The sequence below is a fragment of the Sturnus vulgaris genome, chromosome 11, assembly GCF_052056855.1.
Source record: "Sturnus vulgaris isolate bStuVul1 chromosome 11, bStuVul1.hap1, whole genome shotgun sequence".
NCBI classification, from domain to species: Eukaryota; Metazoa; Chordata; class Aves; order Passeriformes; family Sturnidae; genus Sturnus; species Sturnus vulgaris.
This window is the reverse complement of record NC_142253.1, coordinates 16,892,311-16,917,792: the sequence shown is the minus strand read 5'-3', so window position 1 is coordinate 16,917,792 and position 25,482 is coordinate 16,892,311. Positions and strand designations below refer to the sequence as shown.

Below are 25,482 nucleotides of genomic sequence, written 5' to 3'. Positions count from 1 at the left end.
CCACTCCTCTCTTCCCTTCATGCTGGTACAAGAATTACAGTGCACAGAGTGGATGTGGGAACTCACATACATTAAAGGAATGTAACAAGAGACAAGAGGCCAGTTTCCATCTGTCTCAGTTTCTGGTCTGGATGTGGGGTCTGCAGGATCACTCCTCTTTTCCTTTTAACCAGCACAAGAGAAAGGCAGGACTTCTTCTGCCAGCAGCACCTGCTCAAACCAACTGAGAAGCTAAGCACACCAAGTCTGCACCCTGCAACAAACTGTGCCAGGCAAGAGCACTGCACAAAAGACACCAAGGAAAACCCAGACAATTTCAAAGATAAAAAGAAATTAAACTAGGTTCAGCTGGACATCTCCCATTCATTTCCCACTATTGTCCTAACCAGCATCTAAGCAGCACACACGGAGAGCTATGGTCACCTCCCACAGGCAGCTGCATCCTGGTAGCAGGCAGAGCAATTCCCTTACAGCAGAAGGCTCCGACTGGATCTATTCCACATTAATAATCTGCTCGAGCACTCCTGGGCAAACTGCAGCAAAGCAGGCGAGTGACCTGACGCAGGTTTCTTTTCAGCCACTGAGCCACTTTAAAAGACATCTAAAAATACATTAAATGCTTTTCTCATGTGACTTTTCTAAGTGAGGGACTGTTCTAAAGCCTGCCAACCACAAATGGAATGACACACCACTGCAAGACCTCTTTTCCTGCACCAACAGTCTCTACATTGGTAACCTGTTGAGTCCAATAGACCAGCTGAAGATAAAAACCTGGAGCATTATGCTTGCCAGTATCAGCTCCTGATGTAGCCTCATTCTCGCCAAAGGGCTGTGCTTCTGTTCAGGATCACCACTTAGATGGGGTGCTGCAATGTTTTGCTGTTTCTGCTCCAGAAAGAGTTTTAATTAGCTACACCCAGAAGAGTTCAAACTTATACTCCTCCCCACCAAGCCTGAAATAAAAAAAAAATTTCTCAGCTCTGCTGACACAGGTAATTCCTCACCACTGAGAAGAGGAGGTAAATAGGCAAACAACTGTTTGACTTTGAAAGTCCTTTGCACATCAGCTCAGATGGCTGCTGCCACAAAGACCAACCAGGGGGACACTGGCCACTTCAGCTGATCCTCAAGCTCCTTACAAGTAGATTTACATCACCAAGTTTCCCATCAAAACTCTTCCTCCACTCCCAGACGGGAGCAGAAAAGCTCTTTTGAGATGCAGACCTGTGTGCTTTCAAGCTTCTGTACATGCCAGTGCCTGCCTTGAACCAGAGTAGACACCGATACTGGGAAATGAAAGGTGCCTGCTCCTGGAGGAGCTCAGGCTGCAGAGCTGAGCCATCTGCTTCTACTGAAGCTGAGGGTGGCTCTTCCTGGCTCCAAAGCAGACACCTCGCCGTGTGCCCAGGCAGCTCCAAGCTTTAGCTGACCTTTTCCAGTTGGCACAGCCTACGACTGCTGGTCCCAAACAGGGCTCAGAGTCAGCTGTGCAGAATTCACTAATAATCATCGTCTTAGTCACTGCTTAAAGAAGAATCTCACCCCTAAACACTCGCCTAGGGAGTGAGCTTAGCCAGCCTTAATTCCCATATATGACCAGAAACAAGAACTTCAGCATGTGGAGCAATCTTTCCTAGGCTCCCAGCTGGAGTGACCAAGCCACACACTACACCAGTCCAGAAGACACTCCCAGGGCAGAGCTCTGCACCCAGCCTTGCTCTCCATGATCTCCTTCGTGCTGGTGGTGGATTGCTTTTCCAGCAGGATGTGAACTGACCTACTCATCACAAAACACAGGTATGTGTGGCCAAGGTGTGCCTTCAAAACTGCCCCTATATGCAGTATCTTGACTTCATCTCAACTTCAGAAAAAATCAAACCCTAAATCTCACTGCCTCCTCTGTTCTCTGCCTTTCTTTGTGGCACAGGGGAGAAGCTGCCTCAAAAGACCTCCTGAAGCATCATATCAAGGCAAAGGTTTTGAACCAGCATGTGAACAGACTGTAAGAAATCCATAAAAAGTGCAAAGAGGCTTACCTGGAGTCAGCAGGATTAAGTTCCCTATACAAAGTTATGCACCTCCAGGGGAGGCTTTAGGAGTCTGCCATTCAGGGGAAAAAAAAAAAAAAAAAAAGGCTGGAGGCTGCTGAGCTGGGTCACGCTGGAGCAAAGCACACAGCACCAGGATGCAGTGCAGAGGTCTGCAGGAAACAGCTTCTTCCTGTGACAGCAGGACAGTACCACGACCCCTCTCCCCTGGGATACCCCTGGGCCAGGCACAGCCAATGCCAGACCAGGCTGAACTCACACGGCCACGTCCAGTCACCACGGCACCGGCGAGAGATGCACGGCCCCACCTGTCCCGGCAGGATCCGGCTTCAGCAGGGAAAGCAGGAGGTGGAGGCGAGCAGCACTTGCACCACTCACACCTGACCCGGCGACCAAAAGATTGGAGGAGCTTTGGTGGAGCAGCACAGAACGAAGAGGAGGTCAGCATTCCAGTTTTCAGGAATAAGGGGCATGCAGTGCAGTGGTACCGGTGCTGGGACACCGGTTTGAGGGGAAGGTGGTAACTGAACCAAATCATAGGCTGGGATAGTGCTTCCAGAGTGCAGGAGCTCATCCACCCCGACTGAGGCTTTAAGCTAGCCTTCTCACGCCCAAATTAGCCATGGTAATCACGGACTGCTTCCCTCTGCCACGTACAGTACACAAAATCGCACACAACTTTCATCCTGCCTTATCACCATTACTGCACAGGGGAGCACCACTGCCTTCTCAAAGCTTCAATTCCTCAATATACAATTTTACATCATTGCCAGTAGCAAGTGAAGCCCTTTTTCATGTTAGCTTTGACTACAAAGTTTTCATGAGGCTGTAAAGCCCTATTCCAACACTTTTCTTACAGTTTAGTGCCAAGGGTTCACGGGCTTTGCATGCAGTACTGTTACAACATATCTCTTTAATTTTCTCTGGACATTTCTGAAGATTTGTATTTATCTCAGCAATTGTCATTCTCAGATCAAATTTCTTACCTCCCTAGAAGCTGACCCCTGCTATTCAAACAAAATCTTATTCCAAGATGTGATAACTCTTCCTTGAAAGAGCTACCAGCACAGGGCACGCACACACAAAGCACCGGCTTTATGAACACCACTGGAAGCACAGAATTTCCCAGGTTTCACGTTTTGGCCACACAGCTCACCCTGAAGAAGTGAACCGATACCATGGAAATACATACAGCACATAGACATACAGCACCTTCATCCAAGATTACATGACAGTGTCAGTCCAATCACTCAGTATTACTGCTATCAACACAAACATTAATGCCCAACCTAAAAAACATCTGATCTGACCCGAACACTCATTAAAATAAGGCTGACTGCCCTATTCCTGATGCTCTATCCCTTGCAGGATGAGCAGATCTGTGTTGTGACCATGCTGCAGAACTTGCAAGACCTCTTACACATCCCATACAACAGCTATTCTGTGCACAAACACCACGCTGCAGAAGCTCTCAATGAACTCAGAGTGAGAATTAATGAAACAAATCAATTATATGAGTTGTTTGTGCCCATTAAGTTCAGTTGATACCAGTACCACCTCAATTATACTTTCCCACATGTCTTAAAGCTTTTGCTATGGTAGGAGAAAGGAAAGATGCCAAGGAGTTTCAGGAGAATATAGGCAAAGGAGGTTCTGACTTTTAGGAAAAATAATAGAAGAAGATGATCCCTTGGAATTGTCATAGTCCCACCCTTGTCTCCAGCCAGCCTTTACCTGTATCTGTAGAGGCAGAAGTCTGATTTTTAGAGAAAAAAAGACACAGCTACACTGATTCTGTGTAGCTTCCTGGTAGGATCCTATGAAGTTGAATTTGGAGAAGGTTTTAGAATAACCACCTTTTATCCCCTTAATGTAGGCCCCCAGGCACTATCATAAAAATTCCACTAGAAATATTTCCTTTGGGGTGGGGAAACACCATGCATGGTCTGTCAGGCAGGAATTGGCTCCTATGGCACAGAGAGCTTACACTCCACAGAGGTCAAGACCTAAGCAGAAAGCCTAAGGGACATGAACAGGGAATCACTGCAGCCTCAAATATGCCTCTCATTCCCCACCTGGAAGCCCACACCTGTGTAAAACCTTCCTGCAGGAATCCCAAGTGCCACAATACAAAGGTAACACATTTCAGCAATACTTAGAGAAGACCAGATGAAACTTCTTGCTGTAGAGGGAATTCCCAGCTAGAGACCAATATTGAAGAGCTGCTTTAGAAAAAAAATTTATGGGAGAGGCACAAAAGCCATAGTGGAAAAACTCACAACTATTTCCATCCTGATTAAAGTGGAATCTGTACAGCATCCTGGACTGCTGAACAACTGAACACTACAGACAGGGATCTTGGTCCCTCTCTGCTGAAATTGAAAAGTCCCAAAGAAGCCACGCACACAAGGAAATCCTGCAAGCTCGGAAAGAGATGTGTTTCTCAAAGAGCTTGAGAGAATCCATCTGGGGGCAAGAGGGAAGAGGCAATCAGGACCAGCAGCACACAGTCCCCACATTGCAATCTGAGGTTGTGACAGTGGCACAAGGCTTTTACATCACCTGTCATGATTCAACACTTCAGCGGAAAATCTGGATAGTTAAACTATCACTCAAGCTCATCCAAAAATCAATCCCTAGCCCTTGGGACTGATATCAAATGATCAGTATCTTCTACTGGAAACTCTCATCAAAATTACGGAATGCTAATCCCCACCCTTAAGGAACATACTTCACAGAATGCTAAGCTTTCTGAAGTCAAAATGCACAGTCTAGCTCAAAAAAAGAGAGAAGCCCGTGTGAATTCAGCACACACATCCAGCACTCGTGTGACTTGTAACTACGTGAGAGTAAACTGAAACCTCTCTGTAACCACCTCTTCACCCCAGAGGAGGGAGGGCAGGAATGCCGCCTGTCAGGTCCCTAAGGAGGAGTATCTGCACCATCAAGTACTGCAGGAAGGGGCTTCTGAGCCACTGTGCTGGAATGGTCAGAGAAACCAGCACACAAAATATTTTAGAAGCTGCCCACGTAAATCCTCTATGAATCGAGCTCTTCTCAGAAAGTACAGCAGGAAAGACACACCATACCCTTACTTGGGGCTGCAGTGACAGCAAAAGCACTGTGGTGAGACCACAACATGAGAAAAGAGAACTCATTAGCAGAAACCTTCACACAGATACATTTTTACAGGTCAGATGAGGCTGCGAGCCTGGTTTTCTAAAGAAAAACAATGCTGAATACCGTGGGGCTGCGACAAATTTTGTTGCCGTTTTTAAGCCTCACCCTCTTGCATGTCGAAGTCAGACAGTACTTTGAATCCCACCAAGAATTACTTTCCAGGCCGAGAGGATACCGGCAGGACAGTGAAACGGGGGACAATTCAACCCTGAAAAAGTATCTGTTATGGCCAAGAGCACCATTACAAAGGGAGAGCTCTGCTGATCCAATGGCTTTCTGTCTCCAAGGATGGTCCAACACCCTTCCCTTGTAAAGAGAATAAAGGGCCAAGCTGAAAAAAACCACAACTTTACACCAAATCAGCAGAACCAACTGGTCAGTCCATTAGCTCAGCACCACAGCTGGCCCCTGGGAGGAGGCAAGAGGGCACAGCTGAAAGCAGAGAAAGAGAAGGGCCCTTTTCAGAGCATCAAACCATGAGGGTGGTTGAGGTAACCACTTGTTCTGATCTAACCCACTACAGGGACTATGCCCACCTCCTCCTCCTCCAGCCTGGGGCTCACTTCTTTTCCCCCTGCAGTGCTGGGCTGACAAACTCCTCCTGGTTAGGGATTTACGAGTTCCTTCCATGGACAACCCAGGTTACTAAACTGTAGAAAGTTAACGCAGGGACAAAACAGGTCAGCTGAGCAAGATGACTGCAGGCACCACAATGGCATGTCTGGGCTCTGACCTCCCTGCTCCAAAAAGCAGCGAGGCTTTCCCATCTCAGCCTTCCCACACAACCCGCTGCTGTCTCACCCCAGGACAAGCACGGTGCCACTGGCACTGGAATGGCCTGACAGTGACACAGCCAGGGGCCACAAAGCTGAACACTATTAGTGTTGAGGTTTGGGAGCCACTGTGAGCTCTCCACAGACACATGCAAAGGCCATAGTAAGGAGATGTGGGAGCACTTGGGTAGCCCTGCAGCCTGCTCCAGCTCTTGGGTCCCACCATATTGTCCAGGGACAGGACCCCATATGTAGAAGAACCGTGCAAGGCTGTACTGCTGCCACGGACAGAGATTCCAGGGAATCTCCTAGGGTGCCTCAAGGCTCAAAAAAAACAGCACTGAGGTGACCTTGAGCAGGACACGGTATTCAGGAAAACAGGAGGCCCCTGCTGCCTACCCAACTCCAGTCAAAGCCATGCCTCACCTTGCCCCATGTCTCCTCCTCTTCACTCACCCAGAACAGCTCACAAACCAGGCACAAGAGTCAGGCACCTTTCTGCTGGTCCCCAGGTGACCAGCTCAGGCATTGCACAGGGAGAGGACCTGCCTGGCTAGGGAACTTGGATCATCTCCTTCAGACACTGCTGCATCAGCACATCAGTTCAGATGCTCATGAAAAATCCACTGACAAAAATACTGGTAACATCAAACATATACAACCATCTCTCCTGCTGGCAGGCTAAAATTTTATCCCAGAAAAGCTGAACCAGAGACAATTTCAGTAAACAGATATGCACAGGGAGATACACAGACAGAATAAGGCATGAGACTAGGATGTGCACCTACCTAGAGTGTTCACACAGGCTAATACATTAACTTTCCATCCAGCAGCACCTTAGTAGTTAGCTCAAATTCAATCTCACAGAACAAGCCCTAAAAGCACAGGTTCTTCAGGTTGATATTTTATTTTTCACAGCTTAAACACAGTCACAGTCCTTTGCAAACTGGGTTTAAGGTACAGAGCTCTACAGACTGCACAAACATCCTAAGAACAAACATTTTCAGCATACCAAGAGCTCAGATACACTAGGTCAATCCAACTGTGTTTATTTGTATTTCACCCAAATCACCGCCAAAGTACTCAGAGCTCAAGGAGCAACAGCCTCCCACTGATTCAGCAAGAGACCAGAAGTAATTGGTAGACAGTCTGCAAGCACCACAAAGAATGCCAGAGGCATTTATTTACATGACCCCTGTTTGCCTAAGAAGAATTCAGCGTTTGCATTTTTCTCACTCAAATTAATCATCGCTAGACTTAACTCCTCAGCACTATTCCTCAGCTAACAGGAGTAAAGGCACAAACCACCCAAAATCATCCCCACAAAACTTTTCAGATAGTTGTTACCCACAGAATGAGGCAGACCTTTATTCCATCAGCTGAAGTTCCTCCCCAGGCTGGCACAGCACCCTGCTATCTCCCCAGGCCAATTTGTCTCATTAGCTCTCCAAGGAACACAGAAAGGCAAGGAGACACCATTCCTACTGATGAGCAACACCACTCCTGCCAGGGCAGAACCATCACACCTTCTCTGCTAGGCTGACAACACACTGCATCTCACACCTGTGCTACAGACACTAAAGCATGAAAACTTCCCCAGGATCTAGCTGCTGCAACCACACAGTTCTCTTCTCCCTCAGTCCCCAGCAGGACCACTGGTGTTTAGTGCAGAGCTCCAAAGCACCTCTCAGGCCTGTCTGCTGGCACACTTACACAAGCCAGGATGCAGCAGGGCTCCCTCTGACACTACCCCTCGCTGTCAGGGCATGGATCTGCCCAAGAGAGGGAGGCCAGAATTCCTCCAGAGCAGCTGCCCGTGAAAGACAAACCACGTCCAGAGCATTGGGCCAGTTCTGACCAGGAGCTCCGCAGCTGAAGCTGGCAAAGGGTCCCACTCTACCTGTCACACATCCTCCTTCGCTTCTGAGAGCAGCTGAGCTCAGCACTCCAGGCACTGGGAGACGAGGAGAACAGAGTGGATAAGTTACCAATGAGTACCAGCATTTCTAAAAGCAGACAAGTGCTTGGGGTCAACAAATCCCATACATACAAAACTTACTGGTACAGAGTGAGAGAAGAACGCCTTTACTGCTATCAACTCCGTAATTCTTACTGATTCCCCAGGTCCTGATGCCAACAATTAAACACAATTTACTATTCTATTTACACAATGCTTAAAGAAATGAGTATGTCTAAAGCCAGCAGGTGCTGTCAGCAACATCTCCCAGTTATTGGAGCACTTGTGCCAGCTCCCAAAGAAGTGAGCCTGAACTCCTACAGCAAGGAGTCCGTGTGACCTGAAATCAGCCAGGCTTTGCTGATTACTCCTCTGAGTAAACAGTGGTGTTCCCAGCACTTCAGCTTGCTCTCAAGCTCCTTCTGTTGGCATACTACCCTATATTTAGGATAGAAGAGTGCAATGACAAGCATCGGGAAGAATGAATAAGTGGTTTAGGATACTCAGTATAGCAGCAGCGACTGTGTGAAGAAACCTAAGAATTAGAAACTCCTAAAGTGAGGAAGGGAATCTGTAAAGCTAAAGTTGGGACGAGACAGGATTCCATTGGGAAAGTTAAATAGCAAGTTTTGTTAAGGATAGTACATGCAAGGCAAGAGGCATTAGTAGTTCTCCATGTAACAGAAATGGGTGGTAGAAAGAAGCTCCTGCCTAGAAGGACTAAGACAAAATAGGCAAATTCTTGCTTTTTTTAATACAAAAAGATTTAAATCTCATTTTGGACAGGTGAACATCAGTGGCATTTTCCCAACCATAAGAGCCTAAAGCTTCAGGACCAAGGGAGATATACGACCTCAGGGAGTGACTGCAAACTCTGCAGCCAGGTCCCACATCGCCCTGCCCACACCTTCCCCCTGAGCAACAGTTACACTCCAAAAACACACATTTGCCAATCTCAAACCTGTGGCAAAACTCAGTAAACCCAGACCTGTTGACTTGATGGGGATTAGAAACTTGGGTGAGACACTTTGCAGCCTGTTGCTTCCAAGAAACCAGGGAGGCCACAAGGAATAGTCGGCATTTACACCTTTTTGGGCGGTTAGAACCACTAACTTGCCTTTAGTCACCTGCACTGGGGACTGAAGATAAAGCCTGGCTGTAGGTCTGTCCCTCCCGGAACAACCTCTGCTGTTAGTCACGCTCCCCGTGCCCCGAGCCAAGGTCAGCCCCGGGAAGTGTTGGGGCCCACGGAGCTCCACAGGGGCAGAGCCGAAGGGCTGCCCGGCCACCCTGCCTGGGACAGCCACCTGTCCCTGAGGAACACTGCGACAGCTACCTGGACACCCACCTGCGCTCCCACGGCGCCGGGCCGGTCCCGGTGAGCGGGGAGAGCCTGGGACGCCCACACGGGTTTTGTCACAACCAGAGCCGGCTGCCGCCGCCGACAGCACTTGGGCCGCTCCCAGCAAAGCCCCGAGGTTCACCCGGTACAGCCCGGGCCGGCCCAGCCGCTTGAAGCCCCGGGCCCGCTCCGCCTCCCGCCCGGCCCCGCCGAGCACTCTCGGGCGCGGCGCCCACCCAGGGCCGAGGGCGGCGGCGGGAAAGCGGCGCGGAGGGAGCGGGACCCGGAGGGAAGGCGGCACCGGGCCGGCCCCACAGGCCGCGGAGGGCGCGCCGAGCTGAGGCGGCGCCGCGCCGGGAAAGCCACCCCGCCGCCCGCTCTCTGCCAGGCCCGGGCCCGCCGCGCCTCTGCCCAGGCCGCGCCGCCAGCCCCGCTCCCCACCGCCAAGGACAGGGCTGCCCGGCAGGTGCCACCGCAGCCGCGCTCCGGCCGGTCGCGGTTCCCCCGTCCCCGCTCTCACCGTGCACGCCGGGCCCGGCCCCGCTCCCGCCGGCTCCGCGGCCCCGACGCACCGAGCGGGCGGCGCGGCGCGAGCGCGACCCCGCGCGGGCACGTACCCGGGGGCGGGACTTGCGCGCGCGCGCGGCGCCTGGCAACCAGCGGCACGAGCGCACTGCGGCCAATCGGCGCCCGCCGACGGCGCTAGCCACGCCCTCCTCCGCCCCGCCCCGCCAAGCCGCCCAATGCGGCCACGCCCCCGGCCCAGAACTCCGCCCCAGAGCCCCGCCCACTCCCCTGGGGCCCGCCGCACGCCCCCGCCTCTTCCCCGCCCCCAGGCCCCGCCTCACTGGCGCAGGACCCGTCCCCGCTGCTCCAGACCCGTCCCCTGTGCGCAGGCCCCACCCACGCCCCTCGCGTGTCCGCCGAGGGGTGACCTCGGCCCCACCAGAACCCGCCCCGCCGCTCAGGCTCCGCCCCGCCCCGCACGTGCCCGCCCCGGGGTGACCCCGGGCCCACCTGGCCCCGCCCCGCCCCATCAGACCCCGCCGCCTATGCCACGCCCCCGCCCCTGGCCCCGCCCCGTCCCACGCGTGCCCGCCGCGGGGTGACCCCGGCCCCGCCTGGCCCCGAGCCCGACCGCAAATATTTGCTCGGGGCCGTCCCGGAGCTCCAGCGGCCCGGGGACACGGGGCCGCCGCCATGCAGCCCGTGCTAGGGGTCCTGCTCGCCCTGGCCGCGGCTCTGGGCTCAGGTAGGGCCCCAGGCTGGGTCTCCGTGGGGCTGGAGGGTGCGAGGCAGTGCGGGGCCCAAAGCAGGGCCAGCGGCCGGGCCGGGAGCCTGCAGGCCATGCCCTGTCCCACGGCGGAGGGGGGCAGCCGGAAGCAGGGAACTGCAGCGGGTGATGTAGGGCGGGGACCCTTCTGCTCCACGGCACATGGATCAGGACATAGGACAGGGATCTCCTGCTCCATGTTATATGCAACCCATGCTCCATAGGACAGAGTTCCCCTCCTCCGTGGGACACGAATCCCATGGTCTGTGGGACAGGGGTATCCTGCTCCATGGGGCAGGGATCTGACACTCTACAGGGCCCCAGTTGCTCATGCTGTGCCTCCATGGGCACACTGAGCTCCTGCCACACTCCCCAGGCCACCGCTCACCCCTCAATGACTTCCAGCGCCTGCGAGCCACCGAGCTGCTGGCAGTGTCCATGGACCCACCGCCACCGCTGCCGGAGCAGGGCACTGTGGAGCAGTGTGGCCAGCGCTGTGCCACCAGCATGGCTTGCCGGTGAGCAGGACACAGTGCCACCGCGGGGCAGGTGGGAGGGCAGGGGACACTGGGTCACTCTACACTTGGATACTGGGTGCTCACGTGTGTGACCCAGGTCCCGCACGCCCTGGCCTCCCACAGTGCTGTGCCAGACTCCCACTGTGCCTCCCAGGGCTTTCCACTATGACCAGCAGAGCCAGTTGTGCCAGCTGCTGCCCTGGACCCAGCACTCACCCCGCATCCAGCTGCAGAAAAATATCCGCTATGATCTGTACCAGAAGAAAGGTGAGCTGGTGCCGCGGGTGGGTATGAGGACCCCGCAGACTGGGCACAGGCCACCTGGCACAGGACTCCTCATTGCCCATGTGCCCTGACCTGGCCCTGGGGCTCTGAAGATGTACCTGGCTCTGCTCAGACTACCTGCGGGACTGCATCATGGGTGATGGCTCCAGCTACCGCGGCACACGGGCCACGACGGAGAAGGGGCTGCGCTGCCAGCATTGGCAAGCCACGACACCACATGACCACAGGTGCCCCCGTGTCCCTGGCTGTTCTGTGGCACCTACCCTGGGCAGCACGGGGCAATGGGGAATGGGGTGGGAGCAGTGTGGGATAGCACAGGAGCAATGGGGACAGCTTGGGGGCAATGGCACTGACAGGGGTAGCGCATCATCCTGCCTATGCCCACTACAGGGCAAAAGATTCCTGGCAGCTCTCCTACCCACTCTGCTGCCAGCAGGTTTCTGCCATCCCCCCGCAATGGACTGGAGGAGAATTACTGCCGAAACCCTGACCGGGACAAGCGGGGCCCATGGTGTTACACCGTTGATCCCAAAGTCCGGCACCAGAGCTGCGGCATAAAGAAGTGTGAGGATGGTGAGTGCCACATCCCAGGGTCACCCTGTGCTATATGTTTCCCCCTCACTGAGCCATGCAGTTGTTGGCAGCTGTCTGCATGACCTGCAATGGGGAGGACTACCGTGGGACCATGGACCACACCGAGTCAGGGACGGAGTGCCAGCGCTGGGACCTGCAGCACCCACACAAGCACCCCTACCACCCCAACAAGTACTAGCCCCCAGCAGTGCAGTGCCCTGGTTGAGTGCCAGGTGCTGGGGTGATAGTGCCGCCTCAACTGCTGCTCCCTGTCTCTGGCCCAGGTACCCTGACAAGGGGCTAGATGACAACTACTGCCGCAACCCTGACAGCTCCGAGCGGCCCTGGTGCTACACCACTGACCCCGCGCGGGAGCGCGAATACTGCCGCATCCGCGTCTGCAGTAAGTCCCCACCAGCATCGTGCACAGCTAGGGGTCCTGGGTGCCACCCCTGACCCTGCTACTCTGCTCTTCTCTCTGGCCACACAAGCAGAAAAACGGCCACGGCCTATCAACGTCACCAGCGGCTGCTTCAGGGGCAAGGGTGAAGGCTACCGTGGCCGTGTGAATGTTACAGTGTCAGGGATCCCCTGCCAGCGCTGGGACTCCCAGATGCCCCATAAGCACCACTTCGTGCCTGAGAAGTACCCATGCAAGTAAGGGGATGGCTGTACACCCCAGGAGGATGGTGGTGGGCAGCACCCATGAGTGTGGGATTGAGGGGGGACAACCACGCGGCCCCTCCTCCAGGGACCTGCAGGAGAACTACTGCCGCAACCCTGATGGATCAGAGGCACCATGGTGCTTCACTTCCCGCCCCACTATCCGCATCGCCTTCTGCTTCCATATCCGCCGCTGCCCTGATGAGCAGGATGCCGAAGGTGAGCCACCCCAGGCACCTGTCCCTGGGTGCCCACCCCGGTGCCCCTGTGAGTGGTGCCAGTCCTCCCTGCCTGTCCCCAGAGTGCTACCACGGCCACGGCAAGCACTACCACGGCCATGTCAGCAAGACACGCAAAGGAATCACCTGCCAGCCCTGGGCTGCCCAGACACCCCACGTGCCCCAGTGAGTGTGTGAGACGGGGTGGTGGGTACAGGGATGGGGATGGGGTTGTGGTGGGGATGGAGATGAGGATGGGGATAGTGATGGTGACTGCTTCCTGGCAGGATCTCACCTGCTACCCACCCTGAGGCACACCTGGAGGAGAACTACTGCCGCAACCCTGATAACGACAGCCATGGCCCCTGGTGCTACACCATGGACCCCCGTACCCCCTTTGACTATTGTGCCATCAAGCCCTGTTGTGAGCCCCTACCCACATCCCTGCAGAGCTAGAGGGAACCCTGACCACAAACAAGGTCGTTTTGGTCCCCTCAGGGTGGCTGGATCCTGTGCCAGTGCCACACTCTGTTTTCTCTCTGCAGCTGGCAGCACAGTGCCCTCCATCATGGAGAATGCAGGTGGGGACTTGTGGGTCCTGGGGTGGGCACCCTGGGGTGGGGTGGGTGGTACAGCCCCAACTGATGCTCACCCTGCCCATAGACACGGTGACATTTGAGCAGTGTGGCCAGCGGGACGAGAGGTTGCAGCAGAAGGGGCGCATCGTTGGTGGCCAGCCTGGCAACTCACCCTGGACTGTGAGCATCCGCAACCGGTGAGTGGGTGTCCCACATGCACTGCCATGTATTCAGTGTCCCCCCAGAGCTCACCTCCTGTCCCCACAGGGCTGGTGTGCACTTCTGTGGGGGATCCCTGGTGAAGGAGCAGTGGGTGATCAGCACACGCCAGTGCTTCTCCTCCTGGTAAGGTTGAGGCTGGGGTGTGGGGTGGTGGGACCCCCCTGTGCCCTCATGTCCCTGTTCCACAGTGATGCTGACCTGACGGGCTATGAGGTGCAGCTGGGGACGCTCTTCAAGGACCCTGGCCCTGGGGACCCTGACCAACAGACCATCCCCATCGTCCGGATCGTCTGTGGCCCCTCTGAGTCCCAGCTGGTGATGCTGAAGCTGGCAAGGTGAGTGACCATGTGTCTTGGGGTGACTGTATGATGGCCTCTGCCATGCTCCACTGCTGGCCAGGCTGGCACCATATCCCACTGCCCCTCTTGCCACAGGCCAGCTGCTCTGACCAAGCGTGTGGCCCTGATCTGCCTGCCCCCTGAGCGCTACGTTGTGCCTGAGGGTACTGTCTGTGAGATCGCCGGCTGGGGGGAAACCAGAGGTACCTGCCACAGGCAGCCCCTGCTGGGGGATTCCCTATTCAATACAGCCAATGCCATTCCATCCCCTCTGCCCACAGCATCCCCATGTCCATGGCATCTCCCTGCCCACAGCATCCCTTGCTTGAAGTATCTGCTGCCTGCAGCAACCCCCAGGTCTCTGGCATAGTCCTGCTCACAGCATCTCCCTTCCATGGTGTTTTTCTGCCCATTCCATCCCCCTGCCTACAGCATCCCTTGCTCCTGGTATCATCCTGTGCAAGGCATCCCTCTTCCACGACATCTCCCTGCAATGACATCCTACTGCCATGACATCCTCCTGTCCCTGCCATTCCCTGCCCACAGCATCCCCTGCCCATGCCATTCCCTTGTATCCCTGCATGCCCAGTGCTGCATCCCATGCCTGCTGACCCGTGCTCTCTGTCCACAGGCACGGCTGATGGCAGCGTGCTGAACGTGGCACATCTGCCAGTGCTGGCCCACAGTGAGTGCAAAAAGGCGCTGCGTGGGCGCCTCAAGGAGAGCGAACTGTGCACTGCCCCACTGCGTGCCGGCGTGGGTGCCTGCGAGGTGAGCTGCGCTGGGGACACCCACCCCAGGGAGGCGGCAAGTGCTGCCACCAGGGTGACACCGCTCTCTTCATGCCACAGGGCGATTATGGTGGACCACTGGCTTGCCTCACTGCTGATTGCTGGGTGCTGGAGGGGGTGATCATCCCCTCCCGTGTCTGTGCCCGCACTGACCAGCCTGCCCTCTTCATCCGTGTTTCCCTCTATGTTGACTGGATCTACAAGGTGATGAAGATGGGTTGAGCTGGCATTCTCAGCCTGGCACAGCTGCCACTGCACAATAAAGGCACAACTTTGGCCACAGGGGTCTGCACTGCACAGGGTCTCACATTTATTTAACACGAAATCCCAATCCACATCCCTGCCCCGGGCTACACTCACTCCATCTGCCTCTGGTTCTGGTGTGGTCCCCAGGGCCAGAAGTCACCCTGGGGCTGGCATAGCCCAGGACCACTGTGGGCATTAGGGGCTGTGCTGGCCTGTCCCATCCCGCCTGGGCTGCCCCAGGTGATGGAGGAGCCAGTGGGCACAGTTCTTGAAGACATCAGCCTCTGTCTCCACACCAGCCAGTGCGTGGCCACCCTCTGGGTACCACAGCAGCCTGTGGGGAGGGACAGGATGGGAAGATGCTCATCCAGCACCTCAGAGCTCCCTCCCTGCTCCCACCTGCACCCCACTCACCGTGCTGGCACACCCCTGGCCCGCAGCACCCGGTACAGCTCCAGTGCCTGCATGGGGCTGACGCGCCGGTCCCGGGCACCCACGCACAGCAACACTGGTGTCTGCACCTGCAGCACTGCCCTCAGTGGGTGTCTGACACCCCACACCTGGCACCCCACACCCATCCTGACCCTGCCTTACCTGGGATGCTTGGGCGATGGGCGAGCGCAATAGCATTGTGGCCACCTCCTCAGCACGTGGCACCCGCTCAAAGGAGTAGGGCAGCCCCAGGGAGATGTAGCGCCTGTGGCACAGAGACACTGGTAGGTGTCACAGGAACATGGTGTGGCACGGCACAGGATGGGGGGTGGCACTCACCAGTCAGGGATGTCAGAGGTGCCCAGCTGTGTGAGAAGGTTGGAGACGGGACTGCGCAGGGCACAGGCTTGGTAACGCTTGGGCTCACGCGTGAGGAGGTGGAGGGCGATGAAGGCTCCGTGAGAGCCAGCCAGCAGGGCCAGGCGTTGTGGGTCCAGGGGCTCTCTTTGCAGAGCCTGCTCCACTGCCAGCTGCACCCATGGGCCACCCACCATTGGCACCCAAACATCAATATCCTCCCAGCAGCATCCCCCCAGCACCCTCAGCCCAGCACCCCTCACCTGGGTGTCTGCCACATCCTGCTCACCCATACAGGAAAGCAGGGAGCTAATGCTGGCCTGGCCGAAGCCCAGGGAGCCACGGTAGTTCACTGAGGAGACAGGGCCGTGAGTACCATGTCTCCACTGACACACAGGGCCACATGTCCCCGAGCTCCCCAGCACTCACCTAGGAGCACGGCGAAGCCCAGCTGGCACAGCGCAGCCATGCTCGGACGCCAGCGGGCATCGAAGACAGCATGGGGACCACCTGAGGCGGGCATGGGCATCACCAGCACTGCCACCAGCACTGCCAGGGCATCCCCACTGTCCCCTCACTCACCATGGGGGCACACAACAAGGGGGTGCAGTGATGTGCCATCTGAGGGGCTCAGCAGCAGGGCCTCAAAAGCCTGGGTGTCTGTGCCAGGGAAGGGGTCCCACTCAGCAGCCACCACCCTGGAACCCAGTATCCTGCCCACCCCCCACTCCCAAGGGTCCCTGGCACCCAGGCAGCACTGAGGTGCAGCAGGGGCCCTCAGGGGCTCACCCTGTACAGCGGGGCCCTGCCCACTGCAGGGTGGCTGGACCGTCAGAGTCTTCCAGGTGACACCAGGCACTGTTGGGGTATCCTCCACTAGCACCCAGCCAAGGGGCAACTCCTGGCCTGCTGGCGGCAGCACGGCCACCACCTGGGCACAGGCAATGGATGACACTGAGGCTGTGCCATGCCAAGGCTGTGTTATATTGGATCTGGCTGTGCCACACCATACCATGGCATGTGTGCCACATTGTGCTGTGCCTGGCTGCACATTGCTGTGCCATATCCCACTGTGCCACATGGTGCCAGGGCACTGCTCACCAGACTGGGGGGGTGGTGGGGGGCTGAGCAGGTGGCCACCAGCAGGTCCCACTGGAGAGTGAGCAGCTCCCAGCACCCTTCAGGTGACCCTGGGGACAGAACACATGTCAGTGATCATAGCTGCTCACTAGAGTACCATGGGTGGCTGGTGCCATTTACCTGCTGTCAGGTTGGTGATGGTGGATGCCTCCACATCCACGAGGAGCAGGTCCTGTGAGGGCACAGAGCACAGGCAGTGGTGCCAATATGGGGTGTGTGGGTCATGTCCCTGGTCCTGCTATCCCCAGGACTCACCGTGCGGCTCCGCTGAGGGGTGCCCAGCACGGCTCGCCGGCTGTCAGCTGCCCAGCACTGCGGTGGCAGCACCTCTGCGTAGAGCCCAGCAAACGCTGCAAGTGGGGCAGAGCACTAGGCTAGTGAGCAGGGATCATGGGCAACTGGCAGGGGGTGGTACCAGCCCCCCATCAGAACCCAGCTCTGTCCACCATGCCTTGCTCACCCTCTGTGGGCTCTTGCACCACGTCGAGCACCGTCACTGTCTGCCTTGTCTGCCAGGTGAGCTGGGGAGAGCCAGTGCTCAGGGACGGACCCATGCCAGGGGAAACTGAGGAAGCTTGGGGACACCCCCCTCCCAGGCAAGCACTGCGAGAGGCTGTGACACCTGGGCTGGGCACTGTGCTGGCAGCACAAGGTGGCACAGCCGTGCCTGTGCCCATGAGACCAACTCACCATGCACAGGCGCAGACACTGCCGGTGGGGTCCCCCCACAACACCCTCCAGGTACAGCAGGCGCTGGCCATCAGGGCTCAGCCGAGGGGAGCAGACAGAAACATTCTCTGCTGACAGCAACTCTGGAGGTAGCAAGGGGTCAGCATCCTAGAGATCCCCAGGGCACTCCCCAGGGCCCCAGTGCTCACCGCAGCACCCGCTGGCCAGGTCCAAGTGGAAAATCCCTGACCTGGGAGGAAAGAATGGGTCAGGTTGGATCCCCACTGTGCTGATACTGAATGGGCATCCTGGCATGTTGCTGGTTACTGGCTAGGACCCACCTCCTGTTGGAGCAGGCACTCAGCCCCAGGCGGAAGGGCTCGTGCCACCAGCCCACGAACACCACACCACGGTCATCTGGGGACCACAGGGCCTGTGTGACAGTCAGGGCTCATCCCATGGCAACAGGCTGGGTCCCCTGGGGCGCTCCCTGCACCCCATCCTGACCTGGCCAGGGGAGAGGTGCTCTGGGACTCCCTCCAGCACTGACAAGCTGAGGCTCTCCAGATCCAGGACACAGAGGACTGGCACGCTGCGTGTGCTCAGGGCCTCCCCCCAGTCCTCATGGTACACAAACTGCTTGCCCTGTGGCACAGACCCATCAGGCCCATGGCTGGTGGCCCCAGGGATGGAGCTCTGTCCATGACATACTCATGGGATGTATGGTACACTCATGGGGTGCACAGTATGTTCAGGGGGTGCATGGTGTGCCCATAGGGCATGTGCCACGTTCACAGTGTGTGTGGCATGCTTGGGGGTACACTGAACACACTCATGAGGCACCTACCTCCTCATCATCCTCTGCTGCCGGCCAGGCTGCGCCTGGCACGTCCCAAGGGCACAGGGACTGTCGGTTGTGCCGGCTCTTCTCAGCCACATAGAGGAGCCGTGTCTCCGAGTGTGACCAGGCCAGGCAGGCAAAGGGCCCTGGCATGGCAGGAAGGTACCAAAGCCCAGCCTGGCACAGGCACAGCTGGGCACCAGGTAGCCACCAGGGCTGCTAGCCATGCCAACCTCACCCCTGCTGTGGGCGGGGACCATGGGGAAGGGTTCCTACCCTGCGTGTAGACGTCCCCATGCTTCCCCAGCGCCGTGAGATCCACGCTGTGGCTGCATCCCCCGCTGTCCCACACCTGTGGGGCCGGCCGTCAGCACCGGCACACCGTGTACTCGGTGCCCAGCACCCTGAACTGGCACTGCAGCCACGCCCGTGAGGGACCGGGACAGCCGCGTTACCTCCAGCAGCTCGTGGCCCTGCAGAGCGCGTTTGATCGCGGCGCGGCGCTGCCCCGTGGGCGAGTCCTGGCTGAGGAGCCTGAGGGCGGCAGGGACGGAGGCTGCGGCGGGCCATGCTCTGTGGGCACCGGGAGCGCCACGGGCACCGGCCGTGCCACAGGCACAGCGCCCCGTTCCGCAGCCCGCCCGTGCCGTACTGGTCGTGGATCTCGGCGCTGAGCGCGGTCCGGCTGACGGCGAGGCCCTGGCGGCCGGCTGTGCGCCGCAAGCTGTAGTGGCGGCCGAAGCGCAGGAGCCGCCGGCGGGCCAGGTCGGGGCGGCTGCACTCTGAGGGACGGGGCCGTCAGTACCCGCTCACTCGGATCCCGCGGGCCCAAGGCGCGGGGGTGCCGAGCCCGCCACTCACCGGTGTAGAGCTGGAAGGTCTGGCCCCCAGCCACGGCCCTGAGGGCGGCACGCGTGATGGCAGGGAACCGGCTCAGCTCCCGGTAGCAGGCAGCGGGGCCGCGGGCCGCCTGGATGGGGGAAGGGGCATGCTGGACGGGAGTAAACTCATCCCCTGCCCCTGCCCACGGCCCGATACAGGGCTGTGCCACCCACACAGTTCCTCCGAGCCCCTTGCCCACCTCTGCACTCTCCTCAGTCCCTGTGGCCATGGGGCTGTTCTCTGCGGGGCTGGGCTGCCGGCGCCTGCCGCCCGCAGTGGGACGCCTGCCAAAGCAGGCGGGAGCGGCCCGGCGGCAGCGCCCCGGCTACTGCTGCCCTGCATGGCCAGGCAGGGGTCACCCTGCCCATGGCCCAGCACACCCTGGCTGCACAGCCACACATCCGGGCAGGTGAAAGGTCCAGTGGCCACCAGCTCCTGGCCATGGGGAGTGGAGATGACACCGGTACCAGCACTACCACTAGAGACACTGGGGTGCTGAACTACATCGTTTATTGGGGGTCAGCAGCAGGGGTCAGCATCCTTAGCACTGCAGGTGCTTGAGCAGCCACAGCGCCATGTTCATGAAGCCATCAGCTTCAGCTTCGACGCCAGCCAGCGCGTGGTTGTTCCCTGGGTACCAGAGCAGCCTGGAGGGGAAATAGGGATTAGTGCTGTGTCTGCACCCCACAGCTCAAGCCCTCAGCAGCCCACTCACCGTGTGAGCACCCCCCGGGCTTTCAGAGCACGGTAATACTCCAGACCCTGCTTGGGGGGCACACGCCGGTCGTCCTCCCCCAGCATCAGCAGTACGGGTGCACGGACCTGCAGGAGCAGCACAGTGTCAGCACTGGCATTGCTGCTGGGGACAGGGATGGGGACAGTGACATACCCGGTCGACATAGCGTATGGGTGACTTGTGCAGCATCTCTGTCAACTGGGCTGGGTCTGGCAGGGCATCAGGTTTGTACGGCAGCCCCGTCTCTGTCAGGCACCTGCAGGCAAGAGAGTTGGGGGCACGTGTGTGACTGGGATGGCAAGGAGCCTGGGAAGCTGGGGGTAGCAGTACTCACCAGTCTGGGATGTCGGTGGTGGTCACCATGGAGGCGATGTTCACAACGGGGTTGCGGACCACGCAGGCGTGGTAGGTGTCAGGGAACTGCCCGATGAGGTGGCATGCCAGGAAGCCCCCATGCGAGCCACCAACCAGTGCCACCCGGCTGGCATCTAATGTCTCCTCCTGCAGCACCCGCTCTACGCAGAGCTGTCATCACGGGGAACACCCACTGAACAGGCAGCCCCACCTTCCCTACTCAGGGCATCCGCAGGAGCACAGGGTGCCCCAGGACCATGTGCCAGGCCATACCTGCACATCACGTACGTCCTGTGTGCCCACGTTGCCTGGCAGGGAGGCCACGCTGTCCTGGCCAAAGCCCAGTGAGCCACGGTAATTCACTGTGTGGGGAGCAGTGTCAGAGCCTTTCCTCTTTTGTGCCCCCACACCCGTGGGCCCCTCCATGGGTGCTGTGTCACCCAGCGCCCTGGTGTCACTCACCCAGCAGCACGGCAAAGCCCACACGGCACAGTGCCGCTGGGTACAGCATCCACCCAGCCGTGAAAACAGTGTGAGGACCCCCTGCAAATGGCAAAAGCAAAGGGGGAGTGATGCAGTGATGCTGCCTGGCTAGGGTACAGTTGGGTGGGGACAAGCTCTTACCATGGGGCATCACGACCAAGGGGGGCTTCTGGGCAGTGGGACCCTCACTTGGGCGCATCAGGATGGCATCAAAGTCCAGGCCCCCTGTGGAGGCAGGGAGGAGGTGTCAGGGAGCAGTGAGGATGGTGGAGCACAGCCTGACCCCACCTTGGGCACTCACCGTACTGGGGATGCTCCTGCTCTGGTGGGGGCTGCAGGGTGCGGATGCCCCAGCTGATGCCAGGCACGGGGGGTGCATCCTGCAGGCAGATCCACTGTGTCTGTGCCTCACAGCCGGCGGCGGGCAGGACTGCCACTTTCTGTGCAGGGAGAGGGGTCAGTGCCCATGCCAAGGGGCTGGTGGGCATTGGGGGGAGGGGTCAGTGCCTGTGCCAAGGGGCTTGTGGGCACTGGGAATATGACTTTACCAATATGGGGGGGCAGCTAGGGGTGGAAAACCTGGCCACCAAGAGGTCTCGGTCGATGGTGAGGACAGACCAGCTTCCCTGGGGGGAATCTGGGGAGGAGGGGGTCAGACCTGCAGGTATGACCCTCTCCCCACCACTGGCACCAGCATGGCCCCATTGGCTTGTCACTCACCAGCTGTCAGCGAAGTTGTGGTGCCTGTTGCTGTGTCCACCACGAACACATCCTAGGGACATAAGGGCAGAGTCCAGTGGAGCCCTGACCCAGCCAGGACTCTCCTGTGTCCCCCACCACTCCCTCACCTGCTGGCTGCGTTGGGCTGTGTCCAGCAGGATCCTGCGACTGTCAGCTGCCCAGCACATCCCTGGCAGTGCACCACAGTAGATTCCCGGGAAGGCACCTGTGATGAGAGTGATGGCACTCAGCATCCCCCTGAGTCCTCCCCCGCAACATTCCCAGAGCTGTACTCACCCCAGGCTTGCCGTGGCACAGCCTCCAGCACCGTGGTGGTTTGTTTGGTGTACCAGTCGTACTGCAGGAGACATGGCGTAGGGCAAGTTTAACAGGGTCTCAGCCTGCCTACCCCCACTGCAGCCCAAGCAGGGGACACCACGGCCCTCCTGCCAGCCCCACCCTAGCATGGGCACCCCAGTGTCCCCCCGGTGCTGCTTACCATGCGGAGGCGGCTGCACTGCTGGTGGGGGCCCAGGACATTGTTCTCCAGGTAGACAATGCGGCAGCCATCGGGGCTGAGTCGTGGTGACCACACGGCCCTGGTGTCCTCAGAGAGCGGCTCTGCATGGGCACGAGGGGATGGTGAGGGGCTGCAGGGGAGCCAGAGCACTGGCAGGATCAGGGCGTGCACTGCTTACCGCATCTCCCGCCCGTCAGGTCCACGTAGAAGAGCGCTGACCTGTCAGCACAGAGGGGTGTCACAGCGGGGTGAGGGGGCCAGGCTGTGGGATGCTCTGTAGGGGGACAGCTCTACCAGCAGGATTGAGCTGTGGGTGCCCTGCAGAGACTCACCGGCGGTTCGTGCAGTGCCGCAGCCCCAGGCGGAAGGGCTCGTGCCACCAGCCCACGAACACCACGCCCGTGTCCTCAGGAGACCAGAAAGCCTGTGGGGAGAGGGGAGATAACCAGCTCAAAATACTGCTGGCTCCTGAAACCACCCTTCTCGGTTCTCTACAGCTCCTCATCCTGACCTGGCCGGGAGAGAGGTGCTCTGGGATGCCTTCCAGCACCGAGATGCTGTTGCCCTCGATGTCCAGGACGCAGAGGACGGGCACGCTGCGGGTGCTCAGCGTCTCCCCCCAGTCCTCATGGTACACGAACTGCTCGCCCTGTGGCACAGGCTGGTCAGCTCCACAGCCACACAGCCAGCCCCTAGCTAACCCAGGGTGGGGACACTCCACCTTGATGGGTGCATCCTCCTTCTTGGGGTGCCCCGTGTCCTCTTCAGAGGTGCCCTGCTCGGGGGCTTTGCACTGGAAGAAGGACTCAGCCTTGGGACGCTTCTTCTCCGCCACATAGAGCAGGTGGGTCTCTGAGTGAGACCAGGCAAGGCACCCAAACTGGTCTGCAGGGGCAGGTCAGCAATGGCTACTCTGTTCCCAGGAACCCCACATTCCCTGGTGTCCCCCAGTCCCTCACCATCATCATAGACGCTGCCATGCTTATCCAGTGCTGTCAGGTCGATGCTCTTCACCTTCCGGTTCTGATCCCAGACCTGGGGGCAGAGATGCCAGGGCAGGTCCAAGACACAGCATGGTTCCAGTCCTGAGCACCAGTGAATATCCCTTCTCCCCTAGACCCCTCCTCACCTCCAGGAACTGCTTGTCCTTCTCTTTCTCCTTGCCAGGGACCTTGCGCAGGACAGCCTTCAGTGTCCCACTGGGGGACTCACGGCTCAGCAGCCTGTGGGTAAGTAGGTGAGTGGCCATCACTCCTCACTTATTGCTACCCTGAGGGATCCCATGTGGGGAGCGGGATGGGACTTACTCGTCCTTGATCTCAGAGCAGGTGCCAGCGGGTCCCGAGTAGACAATGGAAGCTCCATCGTGGAAAATGAGGTACTGACGGCAGAACTTGATGTTCTCAGCCCTTGCCAGGTCCCGCTGTGACCACTCTGAGGGGAGCAGGGTGAGGACACCAGCTGCATCCCCACCAGGCAGGCCGGTATCCCTGGCCCCTCCTGCCCACCCCCAGTCCTCCCCATCCCCATACCGGTGTAGAGGCTGCAGTACTTGCCCCCGTACTGGGTGGTGAGGTCGGGGCCGAGGCAGGCGGAGCTGAGCCCCGGGTGCTGGCTCAGCTCTCGGTACAGCTCCGACAGCTCCTCCGCACGTGGCTGTACCTGCGGGACACGCCGGGGTGGCTGGAGGGGTGGGGACGTGTGGGGCGAGGGGTGGGAAGCATGGACCGGAGAGTGATGGGCCACAGGGTTACTTACTGGGGCACCAGTATAGCCGGGAGGGATTTTGGGGGGTACTGGGGGCAGCACTTGTGGGTGAAGAGGTGGGGTACATGGGGGTAGGAGGCTAGAGGGGTTAGTGCGGGACACTACTGGGGTGCCAGGGACCAGTAGGGCACCGGAGAGCAGATACTGGAGTACATAGCCGAGAGGAGGAGGGTACTGTGACAGTTGCTGGGGTACCAGTGGGTACCAGGATACTGGGTTCAGGTCCTGGGGTTCAAGGGGCGCCTATGATGGCCATGCAGCAATTGGGGTCTATGGGGGGATGAGAAAGGTACCGGGGCAGTTCCCGGGGTGGTACGACCCGGAAAGTCAGCGGAGCAGCGAGGTCGGGGGGGCAGTGCGGGACGGGACTCCCGAGGGAGGGACAGGGAGGGACAGGGAGAGGGCAGCGGGACCGAGGGCGGGGAGGGGGGGTCCCGGAGCTGTGACGTCACTCCCCCCTCAGCCCCTCACCGTCAGCTCCATGTCCTCGCGGCGGGGGGCGGGGCCAGATCAGGCACTTCCGGGATGGGGCGGGGCCGCCGGCCTGCGGCATCTCCCATTGGCTGCGGCGCTCGGACCACCTCCCGCTTTGAGGCGCCCCCCAGTGGGTGCGGGCGGCGTTGCAGCCACGGGCGCCGGGGTCCCCCGCGTCCCCGACGTGTCCCGGCTTCAAGTCCCCAGACACCGGATGGTCCGCGAGGCCCCTCTGAGGCCGCAGCCGAGGGGCAGACCGCGGCATTACAGACTCTACATCGCCCCGGGATGGCTGCAGAACAGGGGCTCCATGCGCAGGATCGGGGGGATCGAGCCCTTGAGGGGCACAGGCATCCCCAGCCCAGCAGCCCGGCCGGGGGGGATTGGGCCACTAAGGGCCCATGGGACTGAGCAGCCTGGTCAGGAGGGTGGGATTGAGTCACTGGTGCCCGCAGCAGCCCCCCCCAACGGGGATTGGGCCCTTGGGAGCCCACTGGACCCAGCCCACAGGCACCCCCTATCCCAGCAGCTCAGGCGTGAGTGGCAGAGCTAAACAGTGCTTGGTGACAACTAGACCCATTCCAGCCGCCCCCACCATGACAGGGGTCCCGAACCCCCACACTGCACGCAGGCAAGAATCGGGGCCAGTCCGTGGTTTGTGTCAAGTCCTTTTTATTCTGTTCCCACAGAAACACCTGGTGAGGGGGCAGCTTCTGGGAGGGAGTCACGACACAGCGGCGGGGGTGGTACGGCACGGTACGGCACGGTACGGCACGGTACGGGGTCACTACGGGTGGCACAGAGCACAGCAGACACGCACACCGTCACAATGTTCAGAGGGAGCGCACCCGGCATCGCACTTACCGCTGGAAACGGCGCCCAGCCGCGCTCGGCCCTCGGTCTTTGCACCCCCCGTTCCCCCGCCCTGTCCAGCAGATTGCCACAACTCTGGCTGGGGGCCCGGCCCGGCGGGGGGGGCTGCGCGCCCCCGGTCCTGGCAGGCACGAAGGCAAGGTGGCGGATGTGCTGGGGCGGCGAGATTGGCCCCGGCGGGGGTCTCGGTCCCGCGTGCGATTTAAACACTGTACAAGTATTTACAGCG

General features: G+C 58.9%; 4 protein-coding genes across 6 annotated transcripts in view; 1 reads left to right on the top strand and 3 right to left on the bottom strand.

Annotated features, from left to right (window-relative positions):
• DAG1 (dystroglycan 1) overlaps window positions 1–9,909 on the bottom strand; it is a 50,178-nt gene extending 40,269 nt beyond the window's left edge. The window contains exon 1 of the mRNA XM_088171635.1: window positions 9,821–9,909. The gene's annotated coding sequence lies outside the window, so the exon portion shown is untranslated. The remainder of the gene's footprint in view (window positions 1–9,820) is intronic.
• A 537-nt stretch (window positions 9,910–10,446) lies between these two features.
• On the top strand, window positions 10,447–15,056 carry MST1 (macrophage stimulating 1). 2 transcript variants are annotated; one of them, XM_014869717.2, is made up of 18 exons: window positions 10,447–10,552; window positions 10,950–11,091; window positions 11,246–11,358; window positions 11,489–11,603; window positions 11,813–11,949; window positions 12,021–12,141; window positions 12,234–12,352; window positions 12,444–12,606; window positions 12,701–12,831; window positions 12,914–13,016; window positions 13,118–13,254; window positions 13,376–13,411; window positions 13,494–13,605; window positions 13,676–13,753; window positions 13,819–13,965; window positions 14,065–14,171; window positions 14,600–14,739; window positions 14,820–15,056. In XM_014869717.2, the coding sequence occupies exons 1-18, from the start codon at window positions 10,501–10,503 to the stop codon at window positions 14,979–14,981; spliced, it is 2,115 nt and encodes a 704-aa protein (XP_014725203.1). In that variant the 5' UTR covers window positions 10,447–10,500; the 3' UTR covers window positions 14,982–15,056. The 2 variants fall into 2 exon arrangements, with proteins under 2 accessions (XP_014725203.1, XP_014725202.1); XM_014869716.2 differs by having other exon boundaries at window positions 12,441–12,606.
• On the bottom strand, window positions 15,048–19,555 carry LOC106849244 (acylamino-acid-releasing enzyme-like). Its single transcript, XM_088171770.1, has 21 exons — window positions 19,306–19,555; window positions 19,097–19,226; window positions 18,900–18,978; window positions 18,721–18,796; window positions 18,451–18,590; window positions 18,111–18,248; window positions 17,945–18,036; window positions 17,813–17,853; window positions 17,625–17,746; window positions 17,395–17,455; window positions 17,190–17,284; window positions 17,055–17,106; window positions 16,896–16,984; window positions 16,584–16,725; window positions 16,377–16,454; window positions 16,224–16,304; window positions 16,058–16,146; window positions 15,777–15,967; window positions 15,600–15,702; window positions 15,420–15,526; window positions 15,048–15,339 (listed from the first exon to the last, which is right to left on the bottom strand). The coding sequence occupies exons 1-21, from the start codon at window positions 19,553–19,555 to the stop codon at window positions 15,201–15,203; spliced, it is 2,295 nt and encodes a 764-aa protein (XP_088027896.1). The 3' UTR covers window positions 15,048–15,200.
• A 264-nt stretch (window positions 19,556–19,819) lies between these two features.
• LOC106849242 (acylamino-acid-releasing enzyme-like) lies at window positions 19,820–24,438 on the bottom strand. Of its 2 annotated transcripts, XM_014869715.2 has the most exons (22): window positions 24,378–24,438; window positions 23,672–23,801; window positions 23,447–23,573; window positions 23,269–23,362; window positions 23,099–23,174; window positions 22,861–23,024; window positions 22,651–22,788; window positions 22,472–22,563; window positions 22,318–22,358; window positions 22,119–22,240; window positions 21,917–21,977; window positions 21,748–21,845; window positions 21,620–21,671; window positions 21,448–21,536; window positions 21,201–21,339; window positions 21,041–21,124; window positions 20,879–20,959; window positions 20,690–20,778; window positions 20,397–20,587; window positions 20,216–20,318; window positions 20,042–20,148; window positions 19,820–19,973 (listed from the first exon to the last, which is right to left on the bottom strand). In XM_014869715.2, exons 1-22 carry the CDS (start codon window positions 24,387–24,389, stop codon window positions 19,868–19,870), a joined length of 2,196 nt encoding a protein of 731 aa, XP_014725201.2. In that variant the 5' UTR covers window positions 24,390–24,438; the 3' UTR covers window positions 19,820–19,867. The 2 variants fall into 2 exon arrangements, with proteins under 2 accessions (XP_014725201.2, XP_088027760.1); XM_088171634.1 differs by having other exon boundaries at window positions 22,472–22,788.
• Between the last annotated feature and the right edge of the window lie 1,044 nt (window positions 24,439–25,482).